Source organism: Hyperoodon ampullatus (genome assembly GCF_949752795.1).
Source record: "Hyperoodon ampullatus genome assembly, chromosome: 8".
Taxonomy (NCBI): Eukaryota; Metazoa; Chordata; class Mammalia; order Artiodactyla; family Ziphiidae; genus Hyperoodon; species Hyperoodon ampullatus.
Genome location: NC_136921.1, coordinates 35,994,659 through 36,019,659, shown reverse-complemented (window position 1 = coordinate 36,019,659; position 25,001 = coordinate 35,994,659). Strand labels below are relative to the sequence as shown.

At 42.9% G+C, this 25,001-nt stretch overlaps 1 protein-coding gene across 1 annotated transcript in view; it reads left to right on the top strand.

Annotated features, from left to right (window-relative positions):
• Nucleotides 1–25,001, top strand: part of LOC307057402 (aldehyde oxidase 1) — a gene marked incomplete at both ends in the record, with an annotated part of 71,477 nt that overhangs the window by 36,303 nt on the left and 10,173 nt on the right. Inside the window, 8 exons of the mRNA XM_079710601.1 lie at nucleotides 192–288; nucleotides 6,238–6,362; nucleotides 8,432–8,565; nucleotides 9,607–9,694; nucleotides 14,491–14,577; nucleotides 15,418–15,609; nucleotides 17,579–17,806; nucleotides 23,565–23,660. Of these exons, the coding sequence (XP_079566727.1) occupies nucleotides 192–288; nucleotides 6,238–6,362; nucleotides 8,432–8,565; nucleotides 9,607–9,694; nucleotides 14,491–14,577; nucleotides 15,418–15,609; nucleotides 17,579–17,806; nucleotides 23,565–23,660 (1,047 nt within the window). The remainder of the gene's footprint in view (nucleotides 1–191; nucleotides 289–6,237; nucleotides 6,363–8,431; nucleotides 8,566–9,606; nucleotides 9,695–14,490; nucleotides 14,578–15,417; nucleotides 15,610–17,578; nucleotides 17,807–23,564; nucleotides 23,661–25,001) is intronic.

The following is a 25,001-nucleotide window of genomic DNA, read 5'->3' as shown; positions in this document are numbered from 1 at the left end:
TTTTTTTTGATGCGGACATTTGCATTTGCTCCATGGGGAGTCTTTCTGCAGCCTGATTCTCAGCTCAGCTCATGCGATTCCAGAGCAAGAGAAGCGCTGCGCAGACTCAGACGATGCAGCATCACATGTGGCTACTGCTGTCGGGCTGGGTCTCTTGCCCCGGGGGCCTCACTTTTCTGTTCTCTTTCTAGGATGCTGTACAACACGAGTCCTTCTTTGAGAAAGAAAGGAAACTGGAGTATGGAAATATTGATGAAGCATTTAAAATGGTGGATCAAATTCTTGAAGGTAAAACTATCTGAAAAGAATGATGAGAGCGGAAGCAACCCCGGCCTGCCCAGTTGTTATACAGAGGGTGTTTTCCTGAAGGTCTGGAAACTGAGGCTCAGAGTGGTGAAGGAGCACTGTCATACAACAGCCACTAAGCCACGAAGCATTGTGGATTGGTAGCTTTTTTAAGGATTTCCAAAGCCCATCTTTCTTTCTGTTTCATCCTTTCTGACTTCTCCCTCCCCCCTCCATCTCTGCTTTCTCCTTCCTTTCTTCTTTCCTTCCTGTCTCCTTCCCCCACTTCCTTGCAGACTTCCTTTAGTTATGTATATATGTAACGAAAATTAAATTTCCCTCTTGGAAATCAGTTGATTTGAACTTTCCAATAAAATGTTTGTAACTTTTTATTTTGAAATAGTTTTGAATTTCAGAAAAGTTGCAGAAACATTAAAGAAACTCCTAATTACCCAGATTCCCCAATAGACATTTCATGACACTTGCTTTATCATTCTCTGTGTGTGTGTGTCTCTGTCTCTGTCTCTCTGCCTGTCTCTGTCTCTCTCTCTATATATAGAGAGAGACATATACACACACACATACACACACACACATTTTTTTCTGAGCCATTTGAGAGTAAGTTACTGACTTGATGCCTCTCTCCTCCTAAATACCAGTGTCCATTTTCTAAGAACAAGGATATTATCTTACATAAACATACAGTTTTTAAAATCAGAACATTAACACTGACATAATACTATCATTTAATCTACATACTTTATTTGAATTTTGCCATTTGTCTTAGTGATGTCCTTTATAGCAGGAAAAAAAGTGATTTACCGTGGGTCTTAGATATGCCCTGCTGTCATACTGCTGTGCTGTAAAATCTATCCCTAATGCCTGTCATGCAAGATCTGATTAACCCAGATGTGTTGCTGGGTGGGTATGGACTGTCTGTACCATATCTCAGGGCAGAGAATAAGCCATTTGCATCTCCTGTCTTCAAGTGAATTTCCAGGATATTAGCCTCAAGTGCATGCTAGATGCTACCATCTCCTTAATTTTTCTCTCCAACCCTGATCAAGCACAGGAAGAGTCCTAAAACATAGCATCCCAGAGCTGTGCCATATATAATCAGTAAGTTCAGCCACTGAGCTGAAAGCCTGTCATGTCTCTTCACTCCATGGCTGTATAAAACCTGAAGCTGGTCGGAGCTGAGTGGATAATGTCACCTGGAAGCTGTAGCAAAGACACCTTGTACTGTCACCCTGCCAGTATTCCTTGGCATCCTGTCTTACTAGCTGTGTGACTTTGCAGGGCACTTCTCTGGGCTCAGTCTCCTTGTTTCAAAACCACATGGATAGGGGCTTCCCTGGTGGCACAGTGGTTGAGAGTCCACCTGCCGATGCAGGGGACACGGGTTCGTGCCCCGGTCCGGGAAGATCCCACATGCCGCAGAGCGGCTGGGCCCGTGAGCCATGGCCGCTGAGCCTGCACGTCCGGAGCCTGTGCTCCGCAGCGGGAGAGGCCACAACAGTGAGAGGCCCGCGTAACGCAAAAAAAAAAAAAAAAAAAAAAAAAAATCACATGGATAAAATAATACCTCAGTGACCCATTATGAAAATTATAAGAGATAATAAATGTGTGCTTGGCACAAAGCTTGGGGCATAGTAAGAGAGCCATAACTGTGAACAATAATTATTATTAGGTTTGGATATTTTTGTTGTTCTGTAGAAAAGGTTGTCTATTATTGAGGGAACACACTGGCAGGTGTTCATCTATCAAACTCAGTGTTTCCCAGTTTTTCACACTAGAAGATGCTTCTAAGACCTGCCTGGAGATTCCTGTGGGCTTTTCTTGGAATTCTGGAGTTGAAAGATCCAGGGTAGCCCAGGAATTTGTTTTTGATAAATTTTAATTGTGCTCCAGGTGATTCTTAGGGTTAGTAAAATCTAGCAAACATTCATAGGGTGAGTTTGTTTTGTGGGAGAACAGAAGGAAGGAGCATTTTTGCACAGAGTCCCTGGCGAGAGCATCTTGGAAATATCGATATTTAGGGAAGTTCTTCCACTTGTGCCATAAAATGTCCTTGCTCTGTTCTTTCCATAATATGTTTGTGTGAGGATTCAGTTATTGTATTTTTACTCAACATCTTATTTAATTATTTGATTTAGTTAGGTGAAAGTTGTTCAATCTGTCTCTTACTTGAATTTTAACTTCCCATACCCTATCGACAAGTATAAAAGTGAACAGGAAGCTCTAAAAGGGACATTTATACTACTTTTAAGTTTTCATCCTCTTGACTCACTGGTTTGAGGGGTTTTATTCTTACTCTGCAGTTGTCATTTGGATGAAGAATTTTTGACTACTTGTTTCAATGAGAGATAACTGGAGGTCCTGATCATAACAGCACTTAATTGCCCCTTAGGAAAATAGATGCTCCAAGGAAAAGCATATTTAAAAGATTAAATATGTCGAGCATCACATCAAGTCTTAGACCGTGTTCTTGAAGGGAATGATATTATTGTTGGCTTTTTACCAACTGTGCAGATGTATCTCAGCCCTACGTAACACTGGTGTTGTAGCCCCAGAGGGGCATTAAAGAACACAGTTTACAGATGAGCCCGCTAAGTCTAGAGAGACAGACAGTTGACCAGGAATCAAATCTATCTACGTTTCCCACCTCTGAAGTTAGCGTTCTCTCCTCTGCATTACACCGCTTCTCATTCATCTCTTTAAAGTTCTGTGATCTTGGTTGAGCTTTACACTGACAATTTCGTAGCAGGATTTGCAGGAGATCTCGAAGCCCTGAAACTGGGATTGTCTTCCCCACACCCTGTCCTGTTGGGCATAGTACAGAGAGACTCCTTCTTATCTTAATGGCTTTTCATCTTTAAGGAACTCCTTAAAATGTAAATACGCCTAAAGGAATCACTCCTAAACCCATACTGGGGTAACATTTTATCTCAGGGGTTAGTTGAACAAATTGGTTTCCAACCGAGAGAGTTGAGAGCAACACTGTGGGGTGAGGAGAGGGCACCGTGGGTCCAGGGCTACTGGGCTGGGCAGCGCAATGTGCCAGGGCCCTAAAACATTGCCTACCTTACAGGTTTAAGTAGAAACAGCTCTGTCTAATACTTCTTAGCTCTGTATTTTTTTCAATGAAGTAGATACTTAACCAAATTAATTCTGAGTGGATAGGTGAAATCACTAATATTGCAAACCATGGATTTTAGCCTCCTGACAAATGGGTTTTTCAATGTACATTTTTGAAAAGAGCTTAGATTGAAATTGAGATCTGGGTTCTTGATATTTTAATTTTTATGTTTTATAAAAGAAAGTAGAATCTGTTTGTTCTTCTGTACTCTTTCTTTACTCAGATTTTGGATGAGATAGGAAGTCCAGATTCTAATACAAAAAATTTCCTTGGGAATCTCCCTCAAATAATTTACAAATCATTCTTATTGGGTACGTTTTTAATTTTTAAAAGTCCTGCCTTCCACCTAACATGATGACTGACGTTGTCGTATTGTGTTGTTTTTTCTTCTGTTTTTCACACAGTTTTTAGAATTCCACTTTGATTTATGAATAGTGGTTTGAGTGTATTTCTTTGTGAATTTTTTTAGTGGTAGTTCTAGAAGTGAAATTTAAATTACAGTATATCTGGTGGCAACACGTTATCAATTTGAGTAAAGTATAGAAACCTTACCTCCCTTTACATCCTTTTCCTCTCCCTTATTTAAATACAATTGTCTTTAAAAATTTATTCTTCATGCATTGAAAATCACATGAAGCAATGTTATAATTTTGTTTCAAATACAATTTAGAAAACTCAAGAGGAGAAGGAAAGTCTATTGTGTTTGCCCGTTGTTGTCTGCTTACCATTTCTCTCTCACCTTCCTGATGTTCCAAGATTCCTTTAAAAAAAAAAACTTTCCTGTTTGTTTCAAGAACTCTTAGCCAGTCATTCGTTTTGATAGGTCTGTTGAAGACAAACCCTCTCAGCTTTCCTTCATCTGAGAATGTCTTTTTTTTTTTTTTTTGCAGTACGTGGGCCTCTCACTGTTGCGGCCCCTCCCATTGCGGAGCACAGGCTCCGGACACACAGGCTCAGCGGCCATGGCTCATGGGCCCAGCTGCTCTGCAGCATGTGGGTTCCCGGACTGGGGCATGAACCCGTGTCCCCTGCATCGGCAGGCGGACCCTCAACCACTGTGCCACCAGGGAAGCCCCCATCTGAGAATGTCTTTTTAATTTATTTTTTATCCTTGAAAGATATTTTCACTGAATATAGAATTCTGAGTTGACAGGTCTTTTAGCACTTGAAGAAAGATGTTGTACCAGTTTTTCTGGCCTCCATGGTGTCTGATGAGAAATCTGCTGTCTTTTGAAGTATTTTTCCCCAGTAGGAGAGGCAGTGTTTTTCTCTCTCTTCTTTCAACATATTTTGTTTTTAGTTTTCAGAAGTTTGACTGTGATGTGTCTTGGCATGAGTTTCTTTGGTTTATCTTCTTTGGGATTTACTCAGCTTCTTAAATCTGTAAGTTGGTGTCTTTTACCAAGTTTGGGAAATTTTCACATATTACATCTTCAAATACTCGACTTTAATGACACAAATGTTCAGACTTTAATTTTAATCACAAATGTTTCTGAGGCTCTGCTCATTTTCTTTTCAGTCTATTCTCTCTATTGCTCAGGTTGAGCAATTTCTATTGTTCTGTATTCTTGTTCCCTGATGATTCCCACTGTTCTCTCTATTCTGTTGTTGAGCTCATCCACTGAGCTCCTTATATTTTGAGTGTTGTATTTCTTAGTTCTAAAATTTCCATTTTGTTCTTTTATATCTTCTGTTTCTTTGCTGAGATTTTCTATTTTTTTCATTTGTTCTGAGTGTTTATGTAAATTAAAGCATTTTTATGATGGCTGCTTTAAAATCCTTGACAGATAGTTCCGACATCTGTGTCATCTCACTGTTGGCATCTGTTGATTGTCTTTTCTCATTCAAGTTGAGTTCTTGGTATGAATTATTTCTGATTTTATCCGGTTCACTTTGGATATTATGTTGTAAGACTTTGGATCTTATTTAAATCATCTGTTTTACCAGAACTCCTCTGACCCTGTGTTGGAACGAATGGGGGGTGATGTCTTGTTATTGCCAGGTGGAGCATGGAAGTCCAGGTTCCCTGTAGGGTCCCCATTAACACCACCCCAGTGGAAGGTTTGGGGTACCTCATCACATCTTGATAAGGGTGGAAGTCTAAGCTCCCCACTCAACTTTTGCAGACAGAGATAGGTCCGCAGTTTTTTCTGTAGTGTTTGGCTAGAGCAGAGTAGGTATTACATAAAAGTTTTCTGTCTTGATAGGCTTCCGCTTTCCTCGTCCTTTGGCTAGAGAAAGTAGGCTTTTCTTGGGGGATTTTTTTTCTCTTTGCCTGTTGGTGTTTCTGGATTTCTGCTTCCCTGGCACCAAGTCTGGGATATATGAAGCAAAAAATAACAAAACCCACTGAACTCAACATTGTGTCTTTCCTTAGGTCCCAAAGTTCCTAGCTGGTTTGCCTTCTCCTCTACTTTTCAGAACCTTCTTATGTTTCTTTTATTACATATAATGTCCAGAATTGTTAGCTGTACTTAGAAGAAGGAACAGGGAGAAATGCATCTACTCCATCTTGTCTTGGAACTGGAATTCTCCTTGCTGTAGTATTTTGACTCTGAAAAGTCACACATCTTTCTCTATCACTCTGAGACCTACCATGCTGGCAGACATGACACATTCCCCTGCAGAACTCTACTTCAAATATGCAGGTGTAATAAAAGCTAAATATTGTTGTTTGTGGCTCTTTACCATGTAACCCACTGCCCCAGCAGAAGCACTGTCAGTGGAATTTCTCTGTAATGAGATAACATCTGAGGGATGCTACCTGTCCTATCTGACTGCCTCCTTGATTCTGGAATATTTTCATCTAACAGGTGAAATACACTTGGGAGGTCAAGAACATTTTTATATGGAAACCCAAAGCATGCTTGTTGTTCCCAAAGGAGAGGATCAAGAAATTGATGTCTACGTGTCCACACAGTTTCCCAAATACATACAGGTAATGTGGGGACCATTATGGAGGGGACATGGCTAAGTGGTTTCTGTCAATAAGATATACCAAGAACAATTTAGAACATTTTAGAAACTGAAGGAGTTTGGAATACTAATAGCCATATCCATTTGGGTATTAATAACCATACAACTTTAAAACTTTTAAGATAGTATTATGAAAGTAATGGCCTTCTGTTTGTGGATCTGTAACTTTAAAATCAGTTATGGGATCAGCCGGTCTCTTTTTCTATACTCTTGGCACTGTTAAGAACATGAAAGAAATGATGACTGTAGTCAACACTGCTGTATTATATATGAAAGTTGTTAAGAAACAGATCCTAAGAGTTCTTGTCACAAGGAGAAATTTTTTTCTTTTAATTGTATCTATATGAGATGGTGGATGTTAACTAGACCTATTGTGGTAATCAATATGTAAATCAAACCATCATGCTGTGTACCTTAAACTTATATAGTGATGTATGTCAATTATTGCTCAACAAAACTGAAAAAAAACCCCAAAATTTAATAAAGGAAGGCCTGCCCTCCAAAACTTACAGTCACCTAACTCACACGAAGCAATTAGGAAATAGTACTGGGCAGAATGCAAGCAACAAACTCAGAATTTACATAGGTGGAAGAATTAAGGGAATGGAGGTTTGTGAAGCCCGAGAATCATCCAGGAAGTCTCATGAAGATGAAGTCTTAAGCTGGGATTTACAGTGGGAATGAGGTTTGTCTAGATGGTGAGAGGAGAAGCCATTTCCAGGGAGTTCCACACCAAGATCAAATGCCACTCATTCGTTCATTCATTCATTCACTTGTCCCTTCTGCAAACCCTTTTTGCCTGTGTCCTATATGCCAGGCAGCATGCGTGTAAAGAAGGAGGAATAATACGAAGACTGCCCAAGCTGGATGTGCCTGGGGTGGCTGGTTTAAGCATCAGGGTGAAAGTAAGGGGAACAAACACTGGGGTCTTGATTCAGTAGGTCACAAGGAGCCAGTGTCATTACCAGAGCAAGTAGGAATGTGGGAATGTGGAGAATGAGGCCTCTTAGAAGGTGGAACACTAAGAAGGATCAGGCGAACTCCATTCCATTCCTGTTCTGCCTCTCACTCCCTGTGTGACGTTGGTCCCATCACTTCATTCCTCTTGGGCTCCCCACGTATAAAAATGAGTTATTAAGACTTAATGACCTGGACTTCCCTGGTGGTGCAGTGGTTAAGAATCCACCTGCCAATGCAGTGGACATGGCTTCAAGCCCTGGTCCAGGAAGATCCCACATGCCACGGAGCAACTAAGCCCGTGCACCACAACTACTGAGCCTGCGCTCTAGAGCCCATGTGCCACAACTACTGAGCCCGCGCGCCTAGAGCCCATGCTCCGCAATGAGAGAAGCCACCGCAATGAGAAGCCCGCACACCGTAACGAAGAGTAGCCCCCACTTGCCGCAACTAGAGAAAGCCCGCGCGCAGCAACAAAGACCCAGTGCAGGCAAAAATAAAAAATAAAAGTAAGAACAAATAAATAAATAAATAAATTTATAACAGCAACAACAAAAAAGACTTAATGACCTCAAACATTAGGATGGCAAGGAACAGCAAGGCCTACATCCAGGAAAGACCCACCAGCCAACTGAATCCAAATGGAAGGTGAGGAGTGCTCATTCTCCAGTGGAGACAGTGGTGTGCAGGGAAAAGACCCAGTCTGAGAGAGGCTTGGAAGGCCACAAAATCTCACTGCTGCAGGAAACATATCCCTAGGGGTTAGTCTGAAAAGGATACCTTGGGTGTAGTTCATGGGGAAAATTTTTTTTTAATTTTATTATCACAAAAATATCTCGTTGATATTGGAAGGACTACTTAATATTAATGATAGTGTTGGTGCTGTCATTTCAGCTAAATACTACTGAGATCAGCATGGATGCATGCTTAGGTTACTGGAAATCATCCCATTATTTAGTATAACCACACAATTTGTGTATCATGTACAACATTAAGGGATCAAAATGTGTAAGGACTATTCCCACTCCCTTGCTGCAGATGGGTCAGATTAATGAGAACTGTTATCATTCACAGGACATAGTTGCTTCAACCTTGAAGCTCCCAGCTAACAAGGTCATGTGTCATGTAAAGCGTGTTGGCGGGGCTTTCGGGGGGAAGGTGATGAAAACTGGCATCATGGCAGCCATCACCGCATTTGCTGCAAACAAGTAAGTGGAGAAAATCTGTTAAGTAGACTAAAAATAAAATGAGGTCACATTGAATATTTTCAATATTGCGGTTAAGGAGGAAGAATCTGGGTCAAGGTTATTTAAAATCACATAATATACAAATATACAGACAAGCTGCCAGCTTGTTATCACTTCTTTATTTTATATTGTCAAACTACATACTATAAAAACAAAAATGAGAATCAATTACTGAAAAGAGTAAAAACCACAGTAAAATATATAATACCTGGAGAGTAGACAGAAGCAGATCCTGAAAGGGTGGGGTTACTTGTCCTTAGCACCTGTATATCTACATAGGTCAGCTCAACCTTTTGAGGTAGACATTTATATCTATCTATGTATCTACACCTGTACATATCTCAAAAGGTTTATATACATATAGATAGATATAAATATGTGTATCTCAAAAGGTGTGTGTGTGTGTATATATTTTTCCCCTTAATTTAAGTGGAAAATTTGCTTCTGTTTTGCTTACCTTTATTTATAGTACCATTTTCCTTTAAGGGTGTCAGAATATAACCATAAGAAATTGTCTTTGGAACAGGCACACCTTTATTTCTTAGCTTAATTTCTTTGCTAAGTAATGTACGTCAGTTCCTCTGCCCCATGACACAAAAAGACCTTCATTCCAGACCTGTCTTATCAGGGAATACTTGGCAGTCAGACACCACTTGAGTTCCTCCATTTGTAACCACCTATAATGTGGCCTTGGGACTGTTTGCCTATCATGGAGGGGATTATCACAGTGGGAAATAACCCCAAAGCAATACCCTGGAGCCTTGGGCCCGACAGCCCTCTTGTATAAGTAGTGAGTGCCAGGCACTGTGCCCTGACCCAAAGGAAGAGGAGGTCACTGGTGTATGCCTGAGAGCAGCACAGCCTGGGCTCAGGGAGTCACTCTGCTGTTCTGCAGTGTGTGTGGACGCCACCAGGCTCTCACTAGGAGTTACATAAACCCCAGATAATACCTGTTAGGTAAAAGAGTTTACCTCTCCCGATTTTTTTTTTTTCCTGTTTTAGGCATGGTCGTGCAGTCCGCTGCATTCTGGAACGAGGAGAAGACATGTTAATAACTGGAGGCCGCCACCCTTACCTTGGAAAGTATAAAGTGAGTAGAAGGATGGGGGATTTATGTTGTAAATATAACATTACAGAAATGCAGAGGGCAGCATCTGGCTACTCTCTACTGGGGAATAACAGTGAGCAGATCAACAAATTGTGCGTCACACTTTCTCTTCCTCGTGCTAACTGATTACTGGCTGGTTCAGTGAAGCTTTTCTGCTTCCCTCAAAGATATCAGTTTGTGGAAAAAGTACGAGCTGGTATTGGCTGCTACAGAGAGCATAGCTGGAAAACATGTGAGTATATACATACGTCCATGAAAGTGGATCTGATAACCACACTATGCCCACAGTTTTGTACGTGGGAGGTAAAAACAGAATAATTTCTGTAACAATAATGTTATGCGAAGTTGCAAATGCTTGCCAACAGCTTTCTCATTTATCAATATGTCAAAGGTATTTTGGTAAAACTCTGTACCAGAAATTCCTAATTCGTAGAAAAGTTTACATAGCAGAAAATAAGTATTCTTTTGCTTTATAAGAAATAAGTTTACTTGTCAGAATGGACTAACTGCTCTAACAACTAAAAACTCTCTGGGGGGCTTACCTGGTGGCGCAGTGGTTTGGAGTCTACCTGCCAATGCAGGGGACACGCTGAGCCTGCGCGTCCGGAGCCTGTGCTCCGCAACGGGAGAGGCCACAACAGTGAGAGGCCTGCGTACCGCAAAACAAAACAGAACAAAACAAAAAAAAACTCTCTGGGACTTAGACCTTTTTTGTGTTAATTCTTGCTCAAGTAACAGCCCAGTGTAATCAGAGGAGGGTGGGAGGTGGGCGGAGAACAGGAGAAAACCCTGCTGCACAGAATCGCTCATGGACTCAAGCTTTTTCCATCTAGTAACACCACCATCCTCCCCTCAGACCGCACTGTTGAATACGGAAGCCACTAGGTACATACGGCTATTTAAATTTAAATCTACTAAGTTAAATGAAAGTTAAAATTCAGTTCCAGGGCTTCCCTGGTGGCGCAGTGGTTGAGAGTCCGCCTGCCGATGCAGGGGACACGGGTTCATGCCCCGGTCCAGGAAGATCCCACGTGCCGCGGAGCGGCTGGGCCCGTGAGCCATGGCCGCTGAGCCTGCGCGTCCGGAGCCTGTGCTCCGCAACGGGAGAGGCCACGACAGTGAGAGGCCCGTGTACCGCAAAAAAAAAAAAAAAAAAAAAATTCAGTTCCACAGTTGCATTAACTATATTTCAAGTGCTCAATAACCACCTGTGGCTAGTGGCTGCCATATAGGACATGCAAATAGAGAACATTGCCATCATCACAGGAAGTTCCATTCGTTAGCACTGCCCTAAAGACTCTTTGTCCTCCAGTGGATTTTCTGCAGAGGGCAGCAGACAAGGGAAGGGAAGAGAGGGAGCAGAGTGTTCTGTGGGAAATGTTTTGAGCACCAGGCCTGAAAGTGGTGGCCCTTGCTTTAATCGCCACATTATTGGCCAGAACTTTGCCACCTAACTGCAAGGGAGCATGGGAAATGTAGTCTTCCTGCATGCCCAGGATGAACGACAACAGGATTTGTTGAACACATCACATCGTTTCTACCACAACTGATGTACCTGCATACATATTGTTAGAAGATAACGAATGTATCTATTTCAACTTACACTCACCCTAAGCTATATTTTGAATTGGGTTTAATGCAACATAGATTTATTAGAGCAAACTTTGTCCTGAAGGAGACCACATTTTAGCCGTTGAGGGGGAAATAAGACTTACACATATGAAGTCATTATGAAAACATAATAATCTCAGGTTAAAGGAGGAGGTGCACATAGTAAAACTATGGGGAGAGATGAATATGAGTTGGAGTGTGTACAGGAAACTTCTTAGAGAAGGTGAAACGTAAATGACCTTCAAGAATGGATTGGCAGAAAGGAGGCATACCAGGTGGTGGGAATAGTAGCAGCATAAATGCAGAGGTGGGATACACGTGGCCTGTTTGATAGGGGCAGGAATAAGGGGAGAAGGGGAATTAGAGCACAGAGCGCTTACTGGAAAGTAATGGGAAATAAGGTGGGTTGGGTTAGGTGATGCCAGACTCAGAGTGACCTGAGAATCCCAGAATGGGGGATTAAACTTGATCTCATAAGATACAGTGAGACTGAGTAGATGCTTGACCAGTCAAGTGTCATAACCAAACATGGGTGCTTTGAGGGGGAGAATATGATGGCACTGGGCAGGACGGCCTAGCAAGGAGGGAGGACGCACACCACCTGGGGGCAGCTGATGCTTTCAGACATGAAGCAGTTGGGGTCTGGCTACGATAGGAAGATGTAGAAAAAGAGATGGGTCCAAGAGCTATTATAAAATAAAATAGAATTCGGTGACAAACTTAGCAAAATATAATGGAGAATAAAAACCACAAACATGCCTTGGAGGTTTCTGATAGAGCCAAGTTGGAAGGAGGAAACAGTCTAGACGGACAGGGATGAGTTTATTTGTGTGTTTGGAGAAGAAGTGACAGTGGGACATTTAAAAGTGGAAATGTCCTTCATCGATATGGGACTTTATTGAAAAGACTGGATTATAAGTTACAGAAACCATCAGCGTAGTGATGATTAAAACCTTGAGAAAATAATGTGTTCTGATGGAGGGTAGTATGAAGACAGGAGATGATATTAATAATATTTACAGTAGTATTATTTAGGATACTTGCTAGGTTTCAGTCACTGGCTTATGATTTTCCCTGCATTACCTTACTTATTGCCAGGTCACAGATAGTCAGAGAGGTTATATGACTTGCCCGAGATCACAGAGTGGGTTAAGTGGCAGAACCAGGACTCAGACTTAAACTGCTGAATTCATAGTTCATGCCCTTGACTTCGGTTTGAATTTGGTTCCAGTCAACAAAAATCATTAAAATAAACTTTACTTTTATTATTATTATTATTATTATTTTTTTTTTGGCTACGCCACATGGCTTGCGGGATCTTAGTTCCCCGATCAGGGATCGAACCCAGGCCCCGGCAATGAAAGCACAGAGTCCTAACCACTGGAGCACCAGGGAATTCCCAAAATGAACTTTAATAAGTTCAGAAATATTGAATACATCTTAAAAGCAAGGAAGATATTTATTTAAAAGACCTCCAGCAACACCAAATGCTGCTGAGAATTGTGATGAAATTGGGCCCTATGAGAAAAATGTGCAGAGTCCATTACGTGCAGGCCACCAGATTTGGAGATTAGAAGATCGCTGGCTTTAGGGGAAAAGGTTTTGGTGGAAATATGAGGATGGGAGTCAGAATTCAAGAGCTTATGGCGAGAAAAAGAGGTCAAGAAATATGCAGTTGATTTGCTTTAGGAGGAGAAAAAAGATTGAACAGTAGTGACAGATTAAACAGGAGGGGTTTTTTGTGTGTTTGTTTTGCTTTTATATCTTTATCCTTCCTTTTTTATTGTTTTTATTTGTGGCAAAATACACATAACATAAAATTTACTATCTTAACCTTTTTTGTGTGTGTGTGTGGTAACGGGCCTCTCACTGTTGTGGCCTCTCCCGTTGTGGAGCACAGGCTCCGGATGCGCAGGCTCAGTGGCCATGGCTCACGGGCCCAGCCGCTCCATGGCATGTGGGATCCTCCTGGACCGGGGCACAAACCCATGTCCCCTGCATCAGCAGGAGGACTCTCAACCACTGAGCCACCAGGGAAGCCCAATCTTAACCATTTTTAAGTGTACAGTTCAGTGGCATTATTAAGTACAGGCACATTGTTGTGCAGTCATCACCATCCATCTCTGGAATTCTTTTCACCTTGCAAAAGTGAAACTCTGTACCCATTAAGCAATAACTCCCCATTCCTTCCTCTCCCAACAGCCCCAGGAAACCACCATTCTACTGTCTGTCTCTGTGCATTTGAGTACTTTGGGTGCCTCACATAAACAGAACCATACAGTGTTTGTCCTTTTGTGACTGACTTATTTCACTTAGCATAATGTCCACAAAGTTCATCCATGTTGTAGCATGTGTCAGAATTTTTCCTTCCTTTTTTTGGCTGAATAATATTCCATCGTATGTATATGTCATATTTTGTTTCTCCACTCATTTATTGATGGACACTTGAGTTGCTTCTACCCCTTGTGAATAATGCTGCTGTGAACATAGGTATACATATATCTCCCTGATATCCTGCCTTCAATTCCTTTGGCTAAATACCCAGTTGCACCATTTTACCTTCCCACCAAGAGTGCACAAGGGTTCCAGTTTCTCCACATCTGCACCAACACATTGTTTTGTTTCTGTTTTGGGTTTTGTTTGGTTTTTTTTTTTTGCTATAGTAGCTATTCTAATGGATGTGAGGTGGTATCTTATGGTTTTGATTGGCATTTCCCTAATTATTAGTGATGCCGAGCATCTTTTCATGTGCTTGTTACCCATTTTGTATATTTTCATTGGAGAAGTGTCTATTCAAGTCCTTTGTCTACTTTTTAATCAGGTTGTTTGGGGCTTTTTGTTGTTGAGTTGTAGGAGTTCTTTATACATCCCAGATATTAACCCCTTATCAGGTATATGGTTTGCAAATATTTTCTCCCATTCTCTGGATTGCCTTTTCACTCTGTTGATTGTATCCTTTGATACTGGGAAGTTTTAAATTTTGATATAGTCCAGTTGATCTGTTTTTTCTTTTGTTGCTTATGCTTTTGGTGTCTTATCCAAGAAATTGTCAAATCTAATGTCATAAAATTTTTCATCTATATGTAGAGGGTTCACAAGTGACAGAGTAAACTTTAGAGAGACTTGGTCCCCAGAACCAGTATCAAAGGTCCATTCTCTTTCCCCAGGCTGGATTCATGCACGATGGCAGAATCCTGGCCCTGGATGTGGAGCATTATGGCAATGGAGGCGCCTCCCTGGATGAGTCGTTACTTGTAAGTGTTTTAATGAGCAAATTCACATTCTGGAAAGTGTTACATAAAATTATTTAATTCAGAAAAAATGTTCAATAGTTAAATAATATTTCATTATAAAAGCATAAAGATTCGCAATGCAGGGAGCAAGTAGACTCATGTTACTTACTGGTGCCCCCAGGGTGAGCCCAGAGATACTGGCTAAGTCTGCATCTGTGTGTTATCTCCGTGTTTCCCAAACTTAGAGCTCTTTTCCCAGATGCAAGCATTAGACCTTCACCTTGACCCCACTGATGTTTTGAAATGGATACTTCTTTGCTGTAGGGCCACCCTGTGCACTATAAGATGTCCCTCAGTATCATTGGCTTCTATCCAGTATGTGTCAGTGGCGCAGCTACCCTCCAGACCTAACAACCCAAAATATCTCCAGACATTGGCAAATGTCCCAGGAAGGAAGAGGGGAAAATTGCCCCTGGTTGAGAACAAATGCATTAGGCCAAATACCAACATTTTTTTCCCTGTTTTTCAGGATATTTTATTCTGTAAACAGAGAGAGACTCTACATTCTGTAGACTGAGAGGGCCTATGAATACTTCAAAGGCTTTTGGAAACTTTTAAAACCTGGGGGAAAATGCATTAGCCCTAATGTGAAAATGTAAAAGTAATGATTTCAAAAAAAATTATTCAAATCTTTAAAAATCATTTTACAGTAAAAATGCATTTAATTTGAGACATGGGTCAAGGTTAGCATGTTTGATGTGACGTAGGTCATTTCTGGCCTGATTTTGGTCTGAAGTCTCAGGATGGTAAAACAGGTGCAGAAGGATGAGGTCTCATCACATCAACTCTGGATTTCCCCAGATGATAGAGATGGGACTTCTGAAAATGGAAAATGCCTACAAGTTTCCCAACCTGCGCTGTCGGGCGTGGGCGTGCAGAACCAACCTTCCATCCAACACGGCTTTGCGAGGGTTTGGCTTTCCTCAGACAGGGCTGATCACTGAATCCTGTATCACGGAAGTTGCAGCCAAATGCGGGTTGTCTCCTGAGAAGGTAAAACTGAATTAGTTTCACAGACGAAAGATAGTGAATTTTAGAGGTGGGAGGGCCACTGGGAGCCTTCATGTTGAGGAATTTGTGGTCCATAGGGGCTACATGATTTGCTGGAGGTAACCCAGCTAACTAGTTAATACAGAGCAGGACTCCAGACTTCAGGGGTCCTTGTCTTACTCGGGCTCCTCAAAAATCCTGGGGCAGAGGGTGTTGAGAAGTGAACTCTGGATTCATTGTTAGTGAGAAGTCTCCATGGGTTAGAAGCATAACTGCTACTAATAAGTTCTGTCAAACCCTTCTTTCCTCTGCTTCCTTAACATCTTAGGGAGCTGTCATCTGAGTCATTTCAGTTACTAAAATGGCCTCCTTCTGTTCTTTAAGTCTTGGTCCCAATTTCATTCATTAACAAGCTCGGTTCCCTTCCCAGGATCCTGGAGTAGAGTTGGGGTGGGCAGAAGGTGTGCCCTCTGCCCCCTTCTCCCTCCCGTGAGGACCAGGGAAAACAGACAGCATCTCCCCAGCTGACTTCTCCCAGCAAGCTCTCTGTCCTCTTCTTGGTTAGATGAAGCCACTTTTCAAGTATGTTGTCTCTGGGCTCCATTTCTGCCAGCCCTCTCAGAAATCGACAGTCCCCTGCAAGCATTAAGTCTCCTACTGACCCTCAGCTGGCCCCTCACGCAGCATCCCCTGAAGCCCACGCCTCTTGGCCCCATGCTGCAGCCATCCATGGAAAGCCCCAGTCCCTGATTCATCTACCTCCTTCCCCCCCAGCACTAGAATTTGTGACCATAGGCAGGAGCCATCATCTTTATGTCTCTTGAACTTGGGGGGGGGCCCTTGCCCCTCCCTTCCTGGCTGTCTCACCATGGCCTCTTTCCCAGATGTGCTGTCACATTGGTAGCACTAGGAGGAGGATCAGCTAATGACCTCCCTTCATCCCCAGAGAAGATGGAGGAGAGAGTAGCCGTCCTTCAAAACACCACAGCAGGGATTTCCCTGATGGTCCAGTGGTTAAGATCCGCACTCCCAACGGAGGGGGTCTGGGTTAGATCCCTGGTCAGGGAACTAGGTACCACATGCCGCAACTAAAGATCCCACGTGCTGCAACTAAAGATCCCATGTGCTGCAACTTAAGATCCTGTGTGCCACAACTAAGACCCAGCACAGCCAAATAAATAAATAAAATTTTTTAAACCCCAAAAAAAACAACAAAAAAAACCACATTCCCCAAAATGGCACAGCTCACTAATTTCCAGTCATCCTTTTATAATAATCTGAGACTTTTTGGAGGGGGAGATGGGAAGAAGATATGTCTATAATGGCCCCTGTCAGCTTGGGGAGAGGGCTGGCCTCAACTGCTGAGAGTTTTCTCAGCTGAGAATGTGAAGTACTTGACCTTTTGTTCTCAGCTGGGCGCCTTAGTCACCAATTTCTGGGAATTCAGGAAGAATTCTACTCTGCTTCAGACATCCTGGGATAGAATCTCTTAATTGGCTTTTCATCCTAGTTATGGGCTATATTTAAACAAACTTTCATAGTTTCCTGTTTGGAAGTGAGTGGTCTTCTCTTGCCTCAGCATCTGAAAATTGAAATCACACGGATCATGTAGCCTGGAATTAAATTCAGCATTACCTTTCAACAGATACTCACAAGTACAACTGGAATTAAGAGTCCACGGTGTACCTAGACTGCACTGTTGAGTTATATAAGGAATATGAGGCAAGGAGTCCTTCCTCTGAACTCACACAAGAGCGGCATCGAAGGCATATAAGTGCTAACACATTTGATAGAGGCTCTGAGTAGAGGAAGAGGAAGATGTTATGTGTTGGAAAAGGCTTCAGCAAGGAGTAGATTGAACTCAGTTTGGGTTTTCTATGATGAGCAGAATTTGACGAGGAGGACAGTGGGTGGGAGAGACTACGTCTGCCTCGTGCCCCCCCAACCCTTTTGATCTCCTTCTCTTTTGTAGGTCCGAACGATAAACATGTATAAGGAAATTGATCAAACACCCTACAAACAAGAGATTAATGCCAAGAACCTGATCCAGTGTTGGAAAGAATGCATGGCCATGTCTTCCTACGCCCTAAGGAAAGCAGCTGTAGAAAAATTCAACTCGGAGAATTGCTGGAAGAAGAAGGGGTTGGCAATGGTCCCCCTCAAGTTTCCTGTCGGCCTTGGATCAGTTGCTGCTGGTCAGGTCAGTTCTCCAAACAGACAAATCAAAAGGTGTTGAGGAAACTTTCCATTAAGGTGGATTAGCCATATGGTTGCAATATCTAATTGTTCAACTTCCCCAAAGCTGTGCTCTGTCCAACTAGTTTTTCTCCAGAGGAGACGAGAGCTACTTTGCCCACTTCCCCAGGGTGGGTGACAAGCATTCTTGCTGGGAAATTGGGAGACCCAGCACCTATTCCTGGCCTTGGAATTGAACAGCTGAGTTAGCTCACTGTGGGCCCATATCACTTAAGTATAAAATAAGGGTGGGGACCAATGACCCCCAAGACTCCTCTTCAGCTACTCTGATTCTGTGAGATAGAAACAGGAAATGAAATAGTAACAAGAAGCTGCAAGGCAGTCAGTGTTCCTCCCCTTTTTGGTGGGTTGGGGAAAATTACATCCAGAAAAATAAATCATTTAAATAGCTTTTCAAACACAATCGTAGAAGTTTGTTTTCACTTTATAGCCGTTAAAGGTATCATGGGGAGGACTGAAAATCTATTCTTTTTTTTTTTTAAATAAATTTATTTATTTATTTTTGGTTGCTTTGGGTCTTCATTGCTGCGCACAGGCTTTCTCTAGTTGGGGCGAGCAGAGGCTACTCTTTGTTGCGGTGCGCGGGCTTCTCATTGCGGTGGCTTCTCTTGTTGCAGAGTATGGCCTCTAGGTACACAGGCTCCAGTAGTTGCAGCACGCGGGCTCGGTAGTTGTGGCTCACGGGCCCAGCTGCTCCACGGCATGTGGGACCTTCCAAGCCCAGGGCTCGAACCCGTGTCCCCTGCATTGGCAGGCAGATTCTTAACCACTGCGCCACCAGGGAAGTCCTGAAAAATCTATTCTTGTTGTTTACTTTCTTTAATTGATTAAATGAATTCCCTGCTTGGTTGCTAAACCTCACTTGCAGGTTCCACCTCTTCATTCTTGAGTGGAACTTACCCCGGACAGTTGGTGGTCTTTATTGTCACTCATTGTACAGCAGGGACGTGGGAACCCTGTTCCCTATGTTCTTACGTGTCCGTGTGTGTATCTATACATACATGTGGATGAGGCGGCAGAGCCCTCAAAACTGTAGTCACTCCCCTTCGCAGAGTTCACACCTTTGGCTGAACCGTGAAGAAGGTACGGCAGGTGTGTGTGTTGAGTGCTGACAGAATAGGGATAAGTGGGGGTGGGGCTGTGAGGAGCACTAGTGTGTAGGCCGTGTGATGGGGAGGCCAGGAAAAGCAGGCAGGAAGGCCCTTCCCCCATTTCCACACCCATCATCCACCCATCTATCCTGACTCAGCCTCGATGAAATCACCAGAACGTTTTCATGCAGCTTTGATTGTGGTGGGTTAACGCAGAGGGGTGTCTAACAGCACAGTGGTGATCTGAGTGCAGCCTTCCTATGCCTCTCCTGTTTACGACGGCAAAACAGCACAGATGTTGTTTAGTCATCTGCCTACGATTTCCTCAGATGAGAGAGTCAAGAAGCTCTGGTTGAGGAATAAAGGCAAAAACAAGGTTATTTATTTATTTATTTATTTATTTTTACAGTTTGAATTTCTTTTTTTTTTATTAGTTTCTGCTTTATAACAAAGTGAATCAGTCATACATATACATCTGTTCCCCCATCCCTTCCCTCTTGCATCTCCCTCCCTCCCACCCTCCCTATCCCACCCCTCCAGGCGGTCACAAAGCACCGAGCTGATCTCCCTGTGCTATGCGGCTGCTTCCCACTGCCTATCTACCTTACGTTTGGTAGTGTATATATGTCCATGCCTCTCTTTCGCTTTGTCACAGCTTACCCTTCCCCCTCCCCATATCCTCAAGTCCATTCTCAAGTAGGTCTGTGTCTTTATTCCTGTTTTACCCCTAGGTTCTTCATGACATTTTTTTTCTTAATTTCCATATATATGTAAAAACAAGGTTATTAAAAAGGAAAGGAAGGGGGAAAACTATCCCTAGAAAAGGGTTAGTGAGCAGTGACTCTTTGTATATAGTTCTGGGGCAAACTGATTAGCCAGCTGGCAGCAAAGAGGTCAGTCTGGGCTAGCTGTCCTTGAGTACACCGACCAGGATCATGCAGAAAACAATTTCCATTGTATATGAATCTTCTGGAAATTTGGGGGCGTTAGGCTGTGGGTAGACATGGCAGGCTGTCTCTATTCAATGGTTGCCATTACTTAATACCTGGCCTCCACAGGAAACTAGGTCTGTCCCATTTCTCTCATCAGAAATTTCTCAAAAAGTAGATAAAAATTAACGATAATTACTGAGCGCCTACTATGTTGTAAGCTCTTTTAGATTTCATCTCATTCAGCCCTCAGGGCAACCTATAAGATTTGTAACCTTATGTTAATGATGAGAAACTGAGGCTCAGAGAGCTTAAATAACTTGTCCAGAGTCCCACAGCTGGTGAGAGGCGGGGCTGGTGCTAGAACTCAGGTCTCAGAGGCTCCAGAAGCTGTGCTTTGTCAGCTACATCAAGCTGCTTCCCCACAGCACCTTCTGGAGGGAACTGAGGTGGGATTCAGCTCAGCTGGGAAGAATCTAGACAACAGCCAGCAGCACAAATTCATTCTCAAAGGCTCCTGAGACGCTCTCCCCACCACCACCATCCCCTCCCATCCTTCCCTGGAAACCAGCTTCTGTGCTTAAAACATTTGCTTAAGGCTGAATTGCAGAGTTGAATTGAGGAGTTTGAGATCAGTCAGGCTGCTTCCTGGAAGCCACACGCTGAAAGCCTCTGTTCTGAAGCAAACCAGATAGAGGGGGAACTAGAGCACCTTCTGTGTCTACAGCCCTAGGCTGGGTGATTTGCAATTTCCCACTTGATTTAAGCCCCATCTCCCCTCTGTTGGCTGGTGTGATTCTGTTTCATAGAAGGGGGAGCTGAAGCCCACAGAGGTCCGCTCTCCTACAGAAGGACATCCAGCTAGTGAGTGGTAGAAAAAGGACTTGACTTCAGGACTGTGCTCCCAACAGCTGAGGGTGTCAGACATGCCTCACCTGCATTACATTTAATTCCTAGACAGAGCACTGAAGTGCACACAGTATCTAATGAACCTCTGTATTCCCAGTGCCTTCATACGGTGCCTGGCACAGAAGAGGAACTCAACTGTTTGAATGGCTGTGACATTTTGGGAATCTGTTGGGTCAAAGCTCATGTCTCACCAACACCAGCAGTCATTGTTTGAGGACTTAAATTTCACAGCCTAAGTTCCAGGTTTATATTGGAGAACTATCTGTTCCCACGTGCCAGTTGTGCTGATTTCGTAGATGCAGCTTTTTTTTTTGCGGTACACAGGCCTCTCACTGTTGTGGCCTCTCCCGTTGCGGAGCACAGGCTCTGGACGCACAGGCTTAGTGGCCATGGCTCACAGGCCTAGCCGCTCTGTGGCATGTGGGATCCTCCCGGACCGGGGCACGAACCCCTGTCCCCTGCATCGGCAGGCGGACTCTCAACCACTGCGCCACCCAGGAAGGCCGTAGATGCAGCTTTGCAGAATTATCTTTTGTGGCGCTAACAGTGGGCCATCCGGTGGTGCCACTTAACTGAACCAAATTCGACATTTTAAGTGGCCCAAGAAGACTGCAGCAGCACATGGGACAAGTTACTCAGCAGTCTAGGACAGAAATGCTGCCCTGGACACACAGGCAGAGCGCTGCTGCCAGCGGGGTCACACATGAAGGAAATGCACAATCCACTGTACTTGTAGTTCAGTCACATGTGTCAGCTACACATTTCACCCACAAGCAACTTCTGAATTGCTGGCAGAGCCAAGGAGGCCAAATATAGTGTCTACAAGCTTAAGGAACGGATTAAATGGCTATGCTGTTGCCAGTTCATTTATCAAACTTTTATTGAGTACTTACTGCTCATGAGGTACTATGTTGCTTTGCAAAGGATCCCTTAGGACACAGACTTTCCTTTCAGGGGGCTTACATTCCAGCAGAGTACAAAGAGGTGCCGTAGAATGGAGCCCAGGAGCAGCCGCTGCAGCTGGCATCCCCTGCCGTCTGGTGCATAACCCCTGGGCAGCCCGCCCCGGGTGCTTTGTAGAGGATGTCACTCCTTATCTTTATTGTTTAGAGAATAAATGACCAGGAGCACAAGACAGTGTTTCCAGGACTGATATGTCAACAGACAGTAAAACATGCTCTGCTGGATCTCCCCAAGGCACTTGGATATGATTATTATGGCAACGATGCCTCTCCTAAGGTTCTAAGATTCTCCCTTGGGCTGTGAGTGTATGTGCCTTTGTCCTCAGAGAAAGTGCTCCTATGTCCCCATTTTCTCAATACATCCCTAGTTTATACCAGCTGACCAGGTAAATAGAGCGCATTTTCACTGTCAAAGTGCCTGATTTGGAATGCTAGAGGCTTCTGCTTGTCATTTGCTAGAGTAGTGTGAACCTTTGGATGCCAGTAAAGAGACAGCTCTTCAAGTGTGGCCCATGGCCCACAGGTGGCTATAAAGGTCCTTCTGGTGGGCAAAGAATCGATCTAGGAATGCACTCCTTTCCTTGGGCATATCTGGTGATTGACATGCCGTTCCTTTGACTTTCACTTCTGACCAGGGTTGTTTATAAGTAATCTAAGTGAGTAAAGCAAGGCTTAAAAATTTTAGCTTCATTAAATGGAAATTAGCTTGTTACCAGAATTTTCTGAAGACCTGCCTTTACAAATCCTGGATTATTATGCCACTCTGCATAGAAGCTTAGATATTAAGAAACCTAGCCGATAGCTTTTAGTGACCCCTGGCTGGCCTAGACTACATCTAAGAGGCTGGCATTTCCCAGTTGAGCAGCAGTAAAGGTGTGTGCCTTGCAGGCCCCCTGAACCACAGTGGAAGCACTAGAAGCATTTTTCTCTAGGCCCATATGCTGTTAATATTGCTCGTATACTGGAGACTCAAAGTGAAGACGCCGTTCACATTTTCTGCCGTCTCCTGGGATATCTCAGTCTCCTGGCCCATCTCCATACCCCCTAGTTTAGCACAAGCAGACTTGGCAAGAAGGCACATTCCTATTGACTGTAAAACATGCTTAGCTTAGAGCCTGGGTGTTTCTGACCACAGCAGCCTTTTATTCTATGTTAGCTGTTTGGTTCCTTCTGTATTCCTGTGGGAGCTGTGCAGTTAGATAAGATTACTTCCAAGTTCTCTTCGAACTCTAAAGCCCTATAACTCTGGGCCAAGATGATTGAGGGTGGGCTTAGCTCATTTTGCAGCAAAAAAGTAATGTCTATCTGCCCCATCTTATTTGGATTTTTATTTTTGCTTCTCTATAACATACCTACAACTATGGGGATAAGTGTTCATGTAAACAAGTCTTCCTTCTTCCCCGAACTATCTATACTCAACTTTGCATTTAAAACTGACACCCTCTCCCCCCAAAAATCCAAATCCAGATTATTGTTCCACCCTGGGTAGGGGGGATCCTTGAAGGTACCAGTGCGCTCAGCTGTTCTACTGAGGAAATAGTAGCATAAGCAGCATAATCCTGCCCCAGACTCACAGCCATCCAGCGACAAGCTGGCCTCTTGTGGGACGATCATGAGGCAACACCTGTCCCTGCCTTGCCCTGGCTCTGCTCAGTGCTCTCAGGGCGATGGGGAAAGGGTCTGTGTTTATTTTAGCAGATGTGGAAAGGAGGGAGGGGATGCTTTACAGGGAAAAGGTTTTCTCATTGACAAGATATGTGATAATGTCAATCAAACAGATCGTGGCAACTGTTTTCATCTTTTTTGCTTAGGCTGCTGCCCTGGTTCACGTTTATCTAGATGGGTCTGTGCTGGTGACTCATGGTGGAATTGAAATGGGGCAGGGGGTCCACACTAAAATGATTCAGGTAAGAATGCAGATAATTGGATTAAGTCGGATGTGTGCTTGTAGATATGTGTATGAGAGAGAAACTTGGAGTGTACATTTTCTGTTCCAAAATAAAAAGGGTAGGAGACTTTAGCTTTGACTACTTCAACTGCTAAGCTATTCACAGAAACTGGGTAAACAAGCCAGTTTTGTAACTGACCCTCCTAAAAGAATGTGGTAGAATAGCCTCTGGTTGTCTCACTGCTAAAGAAGGTTGTATGGTCATTTGCTGCTTTCCTTTGGATATATTAACAAGTGAGTTGTCTTTTTTGAACCTTTGCTGCGCAATAAAAAGATTTAGAAATTCTGATGTATTGCATTATTTCTTGCCCTTTTTATAGTAAGGACTCTGAACAACTGATAGTATAAAACACATTTGATATTTCTAACCAAACTACCAGTTTTCTTTTCGCTCAATTATTTTAGAATAATTTTTACCTACTGTTTCTATTTTGCTAATTATTGTAATATTACAGATTATAAAACATTTGAAAGGCAAACATTATTTTAGAAAACGCTGCACAATTCTACCACTTAGCAATAATCACTGTTTTGGGGTCTCTCTATTTTGACTTTTATACTTTTTCAAAAAATCACTAGCATTCTGTTTATATAATTTTATATCCTGGATTTTCACCTATCCTTATATAGAGTGACCATTTCCTCCTGTCATTAAGAATTCTTTACAATCATGATTTTTAATGCTGCATGTATATGTCTGTATAATTTATTTAGCCATCCCCAATTGTTGAACACTTCAGTGAACATTTTTGTCCATAAACCTGTGATCAAACCAACGATTTTTTAAAATAAATTCCAGGAATGGAATTACTAGGTCACAGAATATATCTTAAGTCACTTGACACATGTTACCAAATTGTTTTCCAGAAAGTATCCATCACATTACACCACTACCCAACATTGTACGTTATGGATTGTTTAAAAAAAAAAATCTTAGATAATTTAATAGAGGAAGGTATCTCATTATTGCTTTATTTGCACTTTTCTGATCATAGAGGTGCTGAATATATGTTTTATTTCATGTTATCACTCGCTTGAGAATTGTGTGGTCATACCTGTCCCCCTTTCTGGGGTGAGATTTCCGTGTTTTCCTTACTGGGCCGCCAGAAACCTTTCTGTTCTAAGCCTATGCACTTTGTGTAGGCAGTCTTCTGAAAGCCAGTGATGGGGAGGGCTCTGTATGCCTTATGCCCCTGTCGTAATTGTGGACAAACTCAACTAAGCCATACTGCTAGCAGGAAAGAGAATGTGGAACCAGCTGAGATTAGTAGTATGATTTTGCCCCATCATTAAACACAAA